At 32.0% G+C, this 15,708-nt stretch overlaps 1 protein-coding gene across 1 annotated transcript; it reads left to right on the forward strand.

Moving 5' to 3' along the window:
• The first annotated feature begins 1,005 nt into the window (after window positions 1-1,005).
• On the forward strand, window positions 1,006-12,467 carry LOC111414320 (satellite-binding protein 1 Dp1). The gene is made up of 7 exons (XM_023045634.2): window positions 1,006-1,034; window positions 1,125-1,203; window positions 2,427-2,642; window positions 2,866-3,073; window positions 5,101-7,029; window positions 7,125-8,276; window positions 9,676-12,467. Exons 3-7 carry the CDS (start codon window positions 2,467-2,469, stop codon window positions 9,940-9,942), a joined length of 3,732 nt encoding a protein of 1,243 aa, XP_022901402.2. The 5' UTR covers window positions 1,006-1,034; window positions 1,125-1,203; window positions 2,427-2,466; the 3' UTR covers window positions 9,943-12,467.
• The last annotated feature ends 3,241 nt before the right edge of the window (window positions 12,468-15,708 follow it).

Below are 15,708 nucleotides of genomic sequence, written 5' to 3' on the forward strand. Positions count from 1 at the left end.
AAAGTATAAATCGCACTATTGCAACATCATCAATCATCATTCTGGCAGGTTGGAAAAATAGTACTTTTTCCTGTATGGCCTAGCTACAAAAGATCTATCTTTTTCACCATGATTTTCTGTTAAAACTTGAACAATGTTGTAATGATACGAAAAAGAAACTACTTCCTTAAAATGCGGTGAACAGTTGCTTTGTTGATGTTTTCTTGTGCAGAAATCCTTCTAATGCTGGTTGAGGCATTTGCATCAATTCTTCTCAAAACCGCTTCTTCTAAGTCTACATGAAGAGATTCATTATTATTATACAAAAATTGAATTGATGATGTTAACAACGGTCCATTTTGGGGCTAAAGAAAACGCTGGTGAAGTATTGTACAATCGTTGCGGGACACCTGTATAATAAATTAATAATAATAATAATAATAAAAGTGAAAAATACGCGCATATCTGGGCTTATGTTGCAAATGGTTTAAGTTGTGTGGATTTAATATAAAATATTAATAACATTCGGATAATTAATTTTAAATTTAATAACTTATAAAAAGCGCCATCTTTTGCCGGCGATCGTTTCTATTGGCAATTTGAAACTCACAATCCGCTGCGTGTACTGGAAGATTAATTTAATTTTTGTTTAAACATTAACCTTTTGTTGTTAAATTGTTAATTGTTTAGAATTTCTAATTAAAAAAAAAAAATTAAATATATTAACTAAATTTAGAATCAACTTAAATGTGTTATTTTGGTTGCCTATATTCATCATATTACAAAACTCGGATGCTTTTTCCAAAAAAAATGTTTGGAAGTTGTATGTATGGTGTTTTTAAGGATATTGGTGTTACTAAGCAATAATCGGACAACAACAGGTAACTATATAGATTTAATTTGTAATTGTCAATGTTACTTTTGTAATTAATTAATCAAAAGCCAGAGTACTCTGTTGAGTGATAGTTGAAACAATAGTAACCTAAAAATCGAGTAGTAACTATTTTTAGATTCAACACGCAGGCAGTAATTCCACATTTTCTACTGGGCAGTCGGTAAGTGGAGACGTGTGTTTTTTTAATTTTTATTTTCGAAGTGATCACGCGAAATCATCTCTCTGTATCTCTGTTTCTGTGTGTTTTTAGGCAGACCATCCCAAGTAAAACTGGAGCAATTCAGGATATCCACCTTATTCTAGGACGGCTTCTCTGTTTTTACAGTAAAGTAAGTGAACGTGTGCCGTTTCGTAGTCGTCGTTCGCGTTTAGAGTTAGGTCAGATGGCAAAAGGGGAGTTGACACGTCGACTCCGTGTACTGAGTATACACGTTTTTTTACCAAAATGTGCCAATATACAAATACAACGATTCATTTAAAACGAAAACATCACTTTTATAGTTAATTATTTTCAATTCTAACATCACATTTTACTTTAAAACGGAAGGTACCCCTTATCTCAATAGTGACAGGTTGAAATTTTATATTTTCCAACATGTCACTGATCCATATGTTAACTCAGAATTTGTACTGTATCTATGGACTTCTTATCATTCTTATCGGTATAATATGCACTGTTGGAACATGTTTAAAGAAATTTAAAAAAATATGTGTAGCTTTTCTTTCAAAAATTTTTTTTAAATTAACCTCAAAAATTTTTTTATAATTATATGTAAATTATGCCCATTTAAATACCGTATTAACTCATTTATATGATTATCTATAATATTTATTTAAAGAATATCATTAAAATGTACTTTAATTAAGTGGTATTTAACTTTTGTCACATCTAAGAAGAAATTCTAAATTTTGCTTTTTTGATAATAACTCATACATCACATTGTATTTCATAAAATAGCTTATATCAGTAGGTATTGCCTGTTTTGGATCAAGTGTTCTGTAGTTCCAAACAGTTCTATACCTTTCTATGCATACTTCAAAACTTCCCAGAAAGTCTAAATTTTCTTTTTTTGATAATAACTCATGCATTACATTGTATTTAATAAAATTGCTTATATCAGTAGTTATTACCTGTTTTGGTTCAAGTGTTCTGTAGTTCCTAACAGTTCTAAACCTTTCTATGCATACTTCAAAACTTCCCAGAAATTCTAAATTTTCTTTTTTTTGGTAATAACTCATACCTTACATTGTATTTAATAAAACATCTTATATCAGTAGTTATTAACTGTTTTGGTTGAAGTGTTCTGTAGTTCCAAACAGTTCTAAGCCTTTCTATGCATACTTCAAAACTTTCCCAGAAGTTCAAAATTTTCTTTTTTTTTGATAATAACTCATATATTACATTGTATTTCATAAAATAGCTTATATCAGTAGTTATTGCGTGTTTTGGTTCAAGAGTTCTGTAGTTCCAAACAGTTCTGAACCTTTCTATGCATATTTCATGACTGTTCAGATACAATAATTATTTTTTTCTTCTTTTCAATTACTTTAGTGTTACTGTAACGACTTGGCGCGACACAGGACATCCCAAAATGCAGCAAGTAGTGAATGAAGAGGGTGCGGCGTATGAGCCAGCCACACGCAGTTACAATGACTTGTTTCCCGCTCTACCAGAGTCCACGTCCACAGCTCAGCACACCAATAACACCATGGGACAGTGGAACAACAAGATGCGAGTTGGTACATCAGTCATCACTCAAGTTTTCAGGTAATTAAATAACTTCATATACATTTTTCCATACTTATTATCAAAACATCGAATTTTTGTTTTATAATTTGTTTGCAGACTTTCTAAATTATTTTTGTCATTGTTATCATTTAAATGTACAAAATGAACTTGAAAAATAAATTTATCACGTTGACCTTTTTGATAATGTCGGTTGCAATATTTTACATAAGTTTTGATCTTGTTTTTATTTTTTTTTAATTAGAGTACCATATGAAGAACGTAAATTAGATCATAGCGATAAATTTGGAGAAGGTGAATCCTTTACAACATGCGCTTCAATAATGAAAGAAACCGGTGCTCGCATTGAAATATCTTCCAGCAAAGATATGTCTCTTTCATTTTTGGTTACTGGTAAACAAAATGAAGTGTTAGAGGCACGTCGTAAAATTTTAATACATTTTCAAACTCAAGTAAGTTAGAAATGTTCATCATAAATTAGAAATAAGAAAAATCCAATTGGAAGTTTTTTGTATTTGTTTAATTGCCCATTATTAAATGTTTTTTTAAATTTTGTACTAGAAAGGAAATTTTATCAATTTTATGTTAAAGGTAGATTATGTTATGATGTCTTTTTTTGTTGGGAATCTATTGTCTTCAATATCTGTTTAATCTTTCGATTTTAACATTAACCCTCCTTCATTATCTGCTGTTGCAGTATTTTTTCCTGATTATTCCAACTATGCTATATGGAGAGAATGTTATTTTAGAATGGGGCGTCAGTTGCCTTGATGTTATATGCAGTAAAAGTTATCAGTTCTTTTTAGTACCTAAGCAAATTTTATGGAAATCATCAAGTTAAAGAAGTTTTATTGGGAACACTCTTGTAGGTGTTGTTTAAATTGCTGAACCGCTTTACTTTTTTTTTACTACTGAATCAGAATTATCTATATATTTGAGAGTCGCGTTTTCAGCATGTTTTGTGAACATGTTTGATTCTTTCTATGGAAAGCCTACTCCACTCCAGCGATGTTCTATAATAATGGATATATTTTAAATCAAAATCTTAAATCGTTAAATGCTGCCAGGTCACAAATCTCCTCATAATTTCTCTTATAAGATGTCTCTAATTCTGTGTCTACCACAATCTAGTCTTGTACAAGAAATCGCCTTCTTTGTAGAGATATTATAATTTTAATAACCAAATAAGTGTTCATAATATTATTGTTTATTGCTCTTAAGTATAACATTTCTAAGAATTGAGTAGAGATGAAAACTTTGTTTAGACATAGGTTTTTTTATTAAATATCTGGTATGGCCTACATTCAACTTGTTGCATTTTTATATGGCGTAGATAGACTGCCAATATTTCCATGATTATTGAAGACAAATTAAATTTTAAAAATTTGTCTTAACTGCAAAATGTTGTTGAACCTCAATAAACCTATAACAATAGGGTTGCACTAAAGTTTAATATGGTTTATTAATTTTAAAACCTAAACTTTGTGGTATACTTGGAAATATTTTAGAAATTGGCTTTGTCTTCTTGTGGTTGTGCATGAAGCAGAACCACAGCAGGATTAATTTAAAGATAAGTTTACTCGTTGTTTGCACGCCTTAAATCCTATCTACAGAGTTCTTATGATAAACATTTGATTCTTATAACGTTCTAATTCGTTTCACTTTTTAGCTTGTTATATTCATAAAAGGACGTCATTTGACGAACTCTTATAATGATATGTGGGAACTGCTTCTGACTCTATTGCTGAAGTTATGGACCACAGTCCAAGTTCATTGATTTGTTTGCTACCGCGGATTTTGTTTTCCGCAGATCATTTAGCCATACAGAAAAAGCCATCGTTAAAAATTTTAGCAGCTGTTCATTGTTGTGGCCTTCAATGTTGATGGAGAACCTAATTTCACAAAAACTGTTGACTTGAGTTAGAACTCCGCTACCTACTCAAACAATCGTTTAGAAAACGCTAAAATTTATGATCCGCTTGGGTTTGGTTACAGTTTGTCGAAATCTGATTATAATGTTGTTCATGCTGAAGATATATGTCATTGTTGGAGTAGAATAAAGTCTGATTTAACTTTAATAGCTGATATTACTGCTTGCAGTATAGAATATGCCCAGAAACAAAATGTACACCTTGAATTAAAAAGAATCCTTGAATCTAACTTGTATTAGAAGATTGTGATATGTTACAATATCGCGGTGAAATATTGGAGATTATTATACACAGAGGAAATTATTATTAACCTAATTATGATTTGCAGATTTTTTTGGTTCTTTTAATTGCCAATGTGAGAGGTTTTAATATTATTTTAAAGCCTTTTTACAACCATGATAATATTAGTTAAACACGCTCTATTTTCCTATTTTCCTTCAAATAAAATTTATATTAGAACAAATACGAAATACTCCCAATTAGGTTGACTTTCACTAATTATAATTAAATAATAATATATAATAATATAAAATAATTTTTTTGTATAGGCAAGTAAACAAATATCAATCCCAAAAGAACACCATCGTTGGATTCTTGGTAAAAAAGGTGAACGTTTAAAAGAACTTGAAAAGGTTACAGCCACAAAAATATCAGTGCCATTAATGAACGATTCCTCTGATAAAATTACAATAACTGGTACAAAAGATGGAATTGAAAAAGCCGAACATGAGATAAGAGTCACATCTGATGAACAATCGAAAAAAGCGTTTGAAAGAGTTACTGTTCCAAAAATTTATCATCCTTTTATTGTTGGGGCATACAATGAAAATTTAAATCAAATGATTGCTGATACCGGTGCAAGAATTAATGTACCTCCACCATCAGTGAATAAAGACGAGATTGTTATCGCTGGTGAAAAAGATGGTGTTTTGGCTGCTAAAGCCAAAGTCGAGGCGATTTATAAAGAAATGGAGGAAAAATGTCATATCGTTTCTGTTGAAGTTGCTAAACCTCAACACAAGTATATTATTGGACCAAGAGGGTCTACAATTGCGGAAATTTTACAAAAAACCGGGGTTAGTGTTGAAATGCCACCGACGGATTCTTCAACAGGGACGATTACTTTACGCGGACCTCATGACAAACTTGGATTAGCTTTAAATTTCGTTTATGAAAAAGCCAATTCAAGTTGTACAACTGATATTGATGCACCAGCATGGATTCATAAATACATAATTGGAAAGAAAGGTTCCAATATTAAAGAAATTACCCAAAATTATCCAAAAGTTCATGTTGAATTTACTGATAAAGACAATAAGATTAAAATTGAAGGACCACCAGAAGATGTTAAAAAAACTAAAGAAACAATTGAGAATATCGTAAAAGATTATGTTGCCAAATTGATTTTTATAGAAATGAAAGTTGATCAAAGATTTTATAAACATATTATTGGTAAAAACGGTGCTAATGTGAACCGATTGAAAGAAGAAACTAATGTTTTAATAAACATTGATGAAACTGGTTTGATTCGTATTGAAGGAACGAAATTGGGAGTACAGAAGACTAAATTAGAACTGGAAGAGATGGTTAAAAAGTTAGAAAATGAGAAAGAAAAAGATGTTATCATCGAACAACGTCATTATAAAAACATTATTGGTTCGAAAGGTGAGAAAATCAGGGAAATTCGCGATAAATTTAATCAAGTACAAATTAATTTTCCGGGACCGAGTGATAAACGCGACGTAGTTAAAATAAGAGGTCCCAAAGAAGATGTTGACAAATGCACGAAATTCCTCCAAAAATTAGTCAAGGAACTAAATGAGGCTTCCTATCAAATAGAGGTGCCAATCTTTAAACAATTCCATAAATTCATTATCGGCAAAGGAGGCGGTAATATTAGAAAAATCCGCGAAGAAACTCACACAAAAATTGATTTACCAGCCGAAGGTGATAAAAACGACGTTATTACGATAACCGGAAAAAAAGAAAACGTCGAAGAAGCTAGAGAAAAAATTCGTAGAATTCAAGACGAATTGGAAAATATCGTTAGCGAAGAAGTCACAATTGATCCGAAATTTTATAATTCATTAATTGGTACTAGAGGAAAACTAATCCATTCAATTATGGAAGATTGCGGCGGTGTTACTATTAAATTCCCCACGGCTGAAAGCAAAAGCGATAGAGTTACCATTCGCGGACCTAAAGACGATGTTGATCGTGCTAAACAACAATTACTCGATCATGCTAATGAAAGACAATTATCTAGTTACTCGGCCGAAGTTCGCGCTAAAGCTCAACATCACAAATTTCTCATTGGTAAAAATGGGGCTAACATCAAAAAAATTCGTGAATCAACCGGAGCTAGAGTTGTATTTCCAACAAGTGCAGATGATGATCATGAATTAATTACTATTATTGGTAAAAAAGAGGCTGTTGATGCTGCTAAATTACAATTAGAAGCAAGTATAAAAGACATTGTAAGTATAATTAATATGTTTTAACAGTATAATTTCATTTATGAATTCTAAATAAGAAAAATATCATTTTAAATATTTAATCACATTTTTTTTAGGATAACATTACTGAAAGTGAAATGGTTGTTGAGTCTTGTTACCACAAACATTTTGTGGCAAAACGCGGCGAAGTACTTCATCGTATAACTGAAGAATGTGGCGGCGTGATGATCTCTTTCCCTCGTCCGGGAATCGCAAGTGATAAAGTTACATTAAAAGGTTCTAAAGAATGTATTGAGGCAGCAAAACAACGCATTGAAGAAATAATTTCCGATTTGAAATCGATGGTGATGATTGAGTGTGTTATTCCGCAACATTTACATCGTACCGTTATGGGCGCAAAAGGACACAAAGTTCAAGGTATAACAATCGATTACGACGTTTCGATAAAATTCCCTGAAAAAAATAAAATCGACGATTACGAAGGTCAAATAAACGGCGAAACTAACGGCGATCCGGTTCGGCAATGCGATGTTATTCGAATAACGGGAAAAGAAGAGAATTGTCTTAAAGCAAAACAAGCACTTTTGGATTTGATGCCGATAACGATCGATGTTGACGTTCCTTTTGAATTGCATCGTTCGATAATTGGTCAAAAAGGGCGCGACGTTAAAGAATTAATGGATACTTATGACGTTCATATCGTTTTATCTCCAGCCGACTTACGTGAAGATAAAATAAAAATAACTGGCACACCAGCAAATGTTGAACGTGCGAAATTAGCAGTTTTAGATAGAGTTGGTGAATTAGAAGCAGATCGTCGCGATCGCGAATTAAAATCGTTCGCCTTGAAAATTGAAGTTAACCCTGAATATCATCCCAAAATTATTGGAAAACGAGGTGCTGTTATCACTAAAATTAGATCTGATCATGATGTACAAATTAATTTCCCGAAAAAGGGCGACCCAGACGAACATATTATTACTATTACTGGATACGAAGAGAACACGCATCGCGCTAAAGACGATATCATGAAAATCGTTAACGAGTTGAACGATTTGGTTAAAGAGGAAATTACGATCGATTCCCGCGTTCATTCGCGACTTATCGGCGCGCGCGGAAGAAATATCCGGAAAATTATGGAAGATTATAAGGTGGAAATCAAATTTCCAAGAAGTGATGATCCAGATCCAAATCTTGTTGTTATTATGGGGCAAGAAGATAATGTACTTGAAGCTAAAGATTATTTGCTCAATATGGAAGAGGAATATGTAAGTATTATTATTATAATAAATTATTTATATTTATTTAATACAGTAAAACCTCAATATGACGGATCAATACGGGAAATGCAGTGTCCGTTATAGCTCAATAAAAATATAGAACAATCTAGCGCTGAATAACATAAAACTAGACTAACACTAGAACTAACACTAAACCTAAAACTAGAAAGAAAACTCTCTTGAGACGGCTGGTAGGTGGTAAGTAGCGCTAGTCAGCATAAAATATCACTAGGTTGCATATTTTCATTGAACTAAAACTAGAACTAACCCTAGAACTAGAAACATTCTGGGTCTAGTGTCAGTTCTAGTTTTAATTGTTATGCAACGCTAGACCAAGAACTAGAATCATTCGTGTTTAGCCGTCTTTAGAGACGTGTGGCTAAACCCGAATGTTTCTGGTTCTAGGTCTAATGTTAGTTCTAGGGACAGTGCAAGTGTAAAACTAGCACTAACACTATACTTAGAACTAGAAACATTCGGGTTTAGCCGCACGTCTCTAAAGACGGCTAAACTCGAATGATTCTAGTTCTAGGTATAGTGTTAGTTCTAGATAGTAACAGTGCTAGTGTAAAACAGGAACTAACACTAGACCTAGAACTAGAATCATTCGGGTTTAGCCGTCTTTAGAGACGTGCAGCTAAACCCGAACGTTTCTAGTTCTAGGTCTAGTGTTAGTTTTAGTTTTAATTGTTATGCAGCGCTAGTGACAGTGCAAGAGTAAAACTAGAACTAACACTATACCTAGAACTAGAATCGTTCGGGTTTAGCCATCTTTAGAGACCTTACTGGCTGCTCTACTTTGACCAGCCAATCAATGAGTGCCTCAGCTCATAAATTCAAAAAGACGGCATGACTTTTCTATTTGCCTCACTACAATGTTAAATAAATAGAATTGGTCACGAATATTTATACATGTTTCATAATTATAGTGTATTTTATGAGGATTTATGACAAAACTATAATAAATATTATAAAATAATTATTTATTTTTGACAGAAAACGTAAATATAATTATTATTATTTTTTAGTTACTTAAACTATGAGGCATCACGACGTACCACGCCGTTTTATTGAAACAAATTTAGTTTATAGACAGTGAGGTATAAACGTGATGGCCTCATAATTTAAGTAACTAAAAAATAATAAAACTGCATTTAAATGTTTGAAACTATGTAAAATATTTATTATACATTTTTTCCAAATGAAATACTATCAAAATAGTTTGCCATCCTTAGTGAAAGAAAAATTTATTCTACACCCATGCTTAACGTGTTAAAAAAATGTTTGATACACACTTGATACATGAATAACTATCATTAACTCATATCTTATCTTATCAACAAATGAAAAACATGTTTTCTTTAATTTTCTGTTGTTTGTTTTCCAGTTACAAGATGTTGCTGATCAAGAACACAGAGATAGTTATCGTCCTACATTCAGTACTTTGGGCGATAGTTTTGTAGGTGGCGGTCGTTCAAATGGTCGCGACAACAATGGATTCGTTGTACAGGGTGGTCCCTGGGAACAACAACGTGCGGCTGCTGTAGCTCCGAATACAGCGAGCGTTACCGAATTTCCGACGTTTGGTAACCGTAATGCCATTGAAGAGCCTCAAATAACTCCAGTAGCCGGAGCTTGGGGTTCACGCCGTTAAAAAAAATCGAAAAAGATTAAAAAGTAAAACAAATAAGCTAAAAACTACTACATACGTTTACTACTACTACAAAAAAATACTACTACTACCCCGTTTTTTTACATGCTCAGTCCCATAACATATATTATACAAGAGAGTCTTCAATTTTTATAGTTAGATTTTTTAGATTTACATAGAGTATTTGCGGGATTACAAAAAAAAAGTATTGAAAAACGACGAAAAAAAAAAGGGTTTTTTAGTTAGGTTGGGTGGATTTTTTTTTGAAGTTCCGGTTTGTTTAAAAAAACGAACATCACTGCCAAAATATGATTTCTAAGATTTTTTTTGTGTTATTTTGGGCGGACTGGTGCTTGTTAAAAAAGTTATGATTACAAAAAAATAAAAGTTATAATAATTAAAAAAAGAGAGAAAAAAAGGAGAAGCTGTAATGTACTAACACTAGGGCTAAGTCTTTAGAAACGTACGAAAATAATTAAAAAAAAAAAGAAAAGAAAAAAAATGAACCAAAAAAAAAGTAATATAACTGCATCCTCTTCCTCACACTTGCTGCATTATGATAGGCCTGGCTACGACAACGGACTCTGATATGGAACTGAATTTAACACAGACGCAATTCGATTTATAAAAAAAAGATACTAATTCTAAAAAAAAAATTAAAAAAAAAGTGGTTCGCTCAGAATACAAAAATGAGGGGCGGACTAAAACTTTCTATATAAAGTCTACTAAAAAAAAAAGGCCTACATACGGCTCTAACCAAGTAGAGATGTTATGATTTATAATTTTTGAACATTTTTTTTATATTTTCATTTTTTTAGTCTTGTTCTTAATTTTTCCTTTTTGCTCATACAAGCTGTTTCTGATGGTGTATATATAAAGAAAAAAGAATTCATAATATACTTTATATATATTATAGTGATTTATACCTTTAGAATATTATCTTTATCATGGTGATAGTTTCCTGCAATTTGTTTGTTTAATATAATTTTCCAAACATTTTATCTTCTTCTTTTCTTTTGTGTTGTTATATAAACTCCTTGAGAAACACGCGTGTGATTTCCAAAAATATATCTTCCTTTCTTGTCTATTTAAATAAGCATAGAATATGGTTTAAAAAAACTGTCCTATACAGGATGAGTCAAAATAATTTGTAAAAAAATAATGTATATTGATGTAATCAAAAAAATTAGTTTCTAAAATGATTCTTCTAGAAGATATGGGGTATTTAAAAGATTGTGGAGTAATAAAATTAATAATTTTGATGTTCAGAATGTATACTGGGTGTTGGATGTAGTGGGCTTCAATGTTTGAACCTGTCATGTTGATGTTACTTCAAGTAGTTTAATTTAATTTTTTTGATTTCAGAGGAATAAAAAACAATCACAAAAATAAATATCCTGTATCTTAGTAATCAATTCAGAGCTACAACTTATTTTGATAATTAAATTTTGTACATTTTTATGACTCACCTGTAGATTATGTTGTAAGTTTTTTTCTTTAAATATTTTATTTTATATTATTAATATATTCGTTGTATATGTGTTGTTAAAAGTTTCATTACGAATAAGAAATAACAAAAATGGAGGAGAAAACGAAAATTCAAAAATCATTTTCCAAAAATGATTTAGTAAAGAAGTTAAATCTTGCCATCTTACTTTTTTACAAGTATAACATGTTTTAATTTGTACACTTAAAAAAAGAGGAAAGAAAAATTATATCTGTGATAATGAAACATGCAATATTTGTATATGGGGACTTTAAAACCAGGTTTCTATTAAATTTTAAATGCTTTTTTTTTCTCAGGAACGATTAATTTATTAATGACATCAAAAAAAGAAATGAAACTTTTAAAAATACAAATGTAAATGAATTCAATAACATTGCATATTATATCATATAGTTCTATATAATTAATTTGTATATTTTTTTTTGTTAATTATGTGATTCTTGTAATTTTTATTATTTTTGAGATCGTCTCTTAGATGCTTGTGTGTCATAACTTCTCTGCCCCATACGTTTTGAGGCGGTGCAAAGGTGCCTTCCTCTTTTTATATAATGTGACCGTACCGAAAGAAAACTCCAAAATATAAAAAAAAAAATAAAACTGTAGTGCCACACACAGTGAGAAAAGACATAACATTTACATTTTACATATAAACATAAATTAGACACAACCACTCCACACGTGTAAACTACATTAAAAAGAAATTTACGCATTCGTTTTTTAGCTTCGTTTTCAGTTGGTGGTGGGATGTTTACCCCAATCTCATATTTTTCCTTATTATTATTTTTTTTCCTTCTGTATGGTTATAAATAATTTTTTTTTGGTTGTTCGTATGACAATGTTTACGAATCAGACTGAGTAAACTATATTATTAATGGCTCACATGATATGATTATTTAATTGAGAGTGTTTTATTACTTTATCTGGGTAATATTTATGTAAATATTTGGTATACTGAGTCCTCGTGGTCGATTTGTTAGCCCAGGACTAACTGAGGGAGAGAAATATATAATTAAAAGTATAATTAATGTTTCTTTTTTAATCATAATCTTTTTCATTTTTTTTTTTGTATATTTTCTAATATCTAGATAATGAAAGAAAAAAAGGATGTCTTTTCGACTTTTTTGGGAAGGTATTGTTCTGTGATAATATTCGTTTTGTAATTAACACCATATATTCTTTTTCCAGGTAACAAGATCAAATTAACATAGAATTTAGTTTAATATTCGTCTTAAAGAAAATAACTAGGGACAAAAAGTCCAGATATTTGTTCCTGTAGCATTAAAGAAGTTATGCGATTAACGAACGTACCAAGACATAATCTATTCTACGAAGAAAGAATGAAAATGCTTCATTTAAAATAAGAAAAAAATTATTAATATATTATTGGTGTGATAATATACCAACAACGAAATTATGGGAAGTACTACTTTCTTAACTATAAGCCATACTCTAATAAGGGCCTTACAAAACTTATATTTCCAATCAACATCTAAAATGAAAATTGGTGATAAATTATCAGAATCATTGCCGGGCACTTAAGGATTGTGCCAGGGCTGCTGTTTTCAAGCTGTTTTAGCTGATAACAAAAAAGATCTAGAAATAGCGCGCAAACTAAAAGAAACTTGTGAAGATTGAGGTCTAGAATAAGATCTCGAATCGTTCGTATCCTTAAACAGAATTCTATAGAATATACTTATCAAGAGTCACTTACTACATGGAGACTGACAACCTGAAATTAGAATAGCATAAATGCAACTGAAATGGATGGTCTGAGAAGATCTACCAGAGTATAGCATATAGAAAAAGTAAGAATTGAAGTGATACTAGCACAAATGGGGTTACAATTGACAATAATGAAAGATATTGAGAGAAAGCAACTTATATGGTATGGCCATTTACAACGACTGGCGGAGGACAGATTACCAAAACAAAAAAAAATAATATAGTGGATATCGCAGCAAAGAAAAGAGCTGGGGAGAGGGAATTACAAGTATTCAAACAGTATTTAAAATACGTGATAAAACGAATTGTACCAAGCAATTTGTTCCAATTTTGTAACTACGTCAAGGCTCGTAAAAAAATTATCAGCTGACACATTTTTCTTTGACTCTTCCAACCTGTTTGTCACATCCAAGACACAACACCCTGTGCTTGATTCCGTTTTTTCCCAATATATGTGGTCAATTACTATCTATCGATAAGTATATGGACATCCATAAATCTGCAGTCCAGATGTCCGTCACAGTGCATAGTTATCTGATGTCGAAAAAATAGTCGTCGGGTATCATAGAAATGGCCGATCCTTAAGAAGCATGTCATAACGAGTTGAATTACCCAAAACTGACTGTGGGATATATTTTTTAGAGGCGAAAAATGGGCAGCGATTATCGGAATGATTCCTGAGTCGGCAAACCCAACAAAACGTTTTTTTTTTGCGCCAGGCAACGTACCCAACCGATGGACCACGTACGCCAGCAGTTTCAACATGCAGGAAGCATATCTCCTTAGTTTTAATGGACTGTAAATTAGGTTCTCCTGAGGTGACGTCATCATGAAGAATACATTTTGCCTACAGTAAAGGTCGGCGGAGCTGGGATTATTATAATAATAATAATAATAATGCCTTTATCTGGGGATGTTTCTTTTTGAGACCATTGGAAACATCATCGCCTACTGCACAATTATGGATAATAATGTACATGTTGGCAACAAGTTACCGAGTGGACCCATACTACTTTTAGAACAACAACGCTAGCTGTCCAATAGAACTGGCCTGCTCAGAATGAGTTGGGCCGCCAAGGTAAGAGATGCAATAACCGTTCAAAAGTGACAAGTGAGGTGAAAGTACATTTATGGTTTCTCCAAGCTGAGTGGAATAAAATACTAACAGCCATTATACAACGACTTATAGAAAACATATGCCAAGCAGGGTTCAGACTGTAATTATCGCACGTGGAGGCTTTACCAATCACTGCATATGAATAACGTTTATATCTTCTATTAAATGTGTCCAGTTACTTATTACAAGTCACACCATCATAAACTACCCAAATCTTTATCTATATTTTTTTGGTTTAAAAAGAATGTGCCATTTTTATCATCTTATATAATACCGCATTTCATAATGGTTAGAATCAACGCTTAAAGCATGCCGGTAAGCCATATTAAGAATGTAGTGATATTTTTCGGAAATTGGGTATTAATTGACTAATAATAAGTGTAATAAGAAGAAGGATAAACTAAAATATGTAATCTGAAGACGAGGAGAACAGATAATTAACATTCAATAACCGATAAATATTGGCCTGAATGTTAGTTCGTCATTAGGAAGGTTAGGAGTTGTCGTAAATGTGACAATGTTATGTTACGAAATGTTATCGCCTTGTTGTCGCCCTTTTCCCCATTTACTTATGGGAAAGATTAAACGAGTTTGTGGGAGTCGCCTGGTGTAGAGTTTTTGCATTTGGATTTTCTTTGCCAATCTTTCCTCACTCATCCTTTCAACATGATCCCACCAATATCGATCTTATCCATCTGAGCACATTCTGTACCTGACACATCTCTGTGGCTCTCTCATGGCCTCTTTGGTTGTTGAGGTCTCGGCTGCATATGTTAGCGTAGGTCTTACACAGGCTTTAGATCTTAACTTTGCTTATTACCGTCAGATGTTTGTTCCATCATATGATATTCCCGTAGGCAACCAGATATTATTGCGACTGTGGTTGCTTGTGATTTCACTTCATGTCTAGTGATGTTATTGCTTGATATATCGACTCCAAAATATTTCAACTGCATAAACTGTTGGATCGATCTACATTTTGTATCGTGTTGGGGCTGTGAAAATGACCATTGATTGTAATTTTATTGAATACTTGGGTGAAGTCGATGAAACGGAGCTAGAGTGGCTTAGAAAACTCTATGGATTCATCAATATTCGGAATCCTTGCTGTTCTTCACTTATTCCGGTTTGTGTTGTTATTTTCTGGACTATGATCTTTGTGAGTAATTTTAAAATACTGCTCAAAAGACTAAGTAGTATCTTAGATCTGTGTTGCTTCTTGAGTATGGTTATTGTTACACGTTTCTTGAGTTGATTAACTCCTTCTTTGTTATGATACGTGTTCGTAAGGCAGTAAAGTAGCGAATGGATATAAAGTGGCTATAAAAAGAGGAAATTGGAAGGAATTTAATATGATATTTATAATGATTAAGTTTCAATGAGTAGTTGAAAAACTCAATTAAACTGATGAATATATATGTAT

Source organism: Onthophagus taurus, chromosome 2 (assembly GCF_036711975.1).
Source record: "Onthophagus taurus isolate NC chromosome 2, IU_Otau_3.0, whole genome shotgun sequence".
Taxonomy (NCBI): Eukaryota; Metazoa; Arthropoda; class Insecta; order Coleoptera; family Scarabaeidae; genus Onthophagus; species Onthophagus taurus.

Excerpts from the sequence above, each read along its gene's own strand:
- LOC111414320 (XM_023045634.2), top strand. The coding sequence starts at position 2,467 with ATGCAGCAAGTAGTGAATGAAGAGGGTGCGGCGTATGAGCCAGCCACA. Across the intron at positions 2,643-2,865 it reads GTCATCACTCAAGTTTTCAG|AGTACCATATGAAGAACGTA; the intron begins GTAATTAAATAA and ends TTTTTTAATTAG. Across the intron at positions 3,074-5,100 it reads TAATACATTTTCAAACTCAA|GCAAGTAAACAAATATCAAT; the intron begins GTAAGTTAGAAA and ends TTTTTTGTATAG.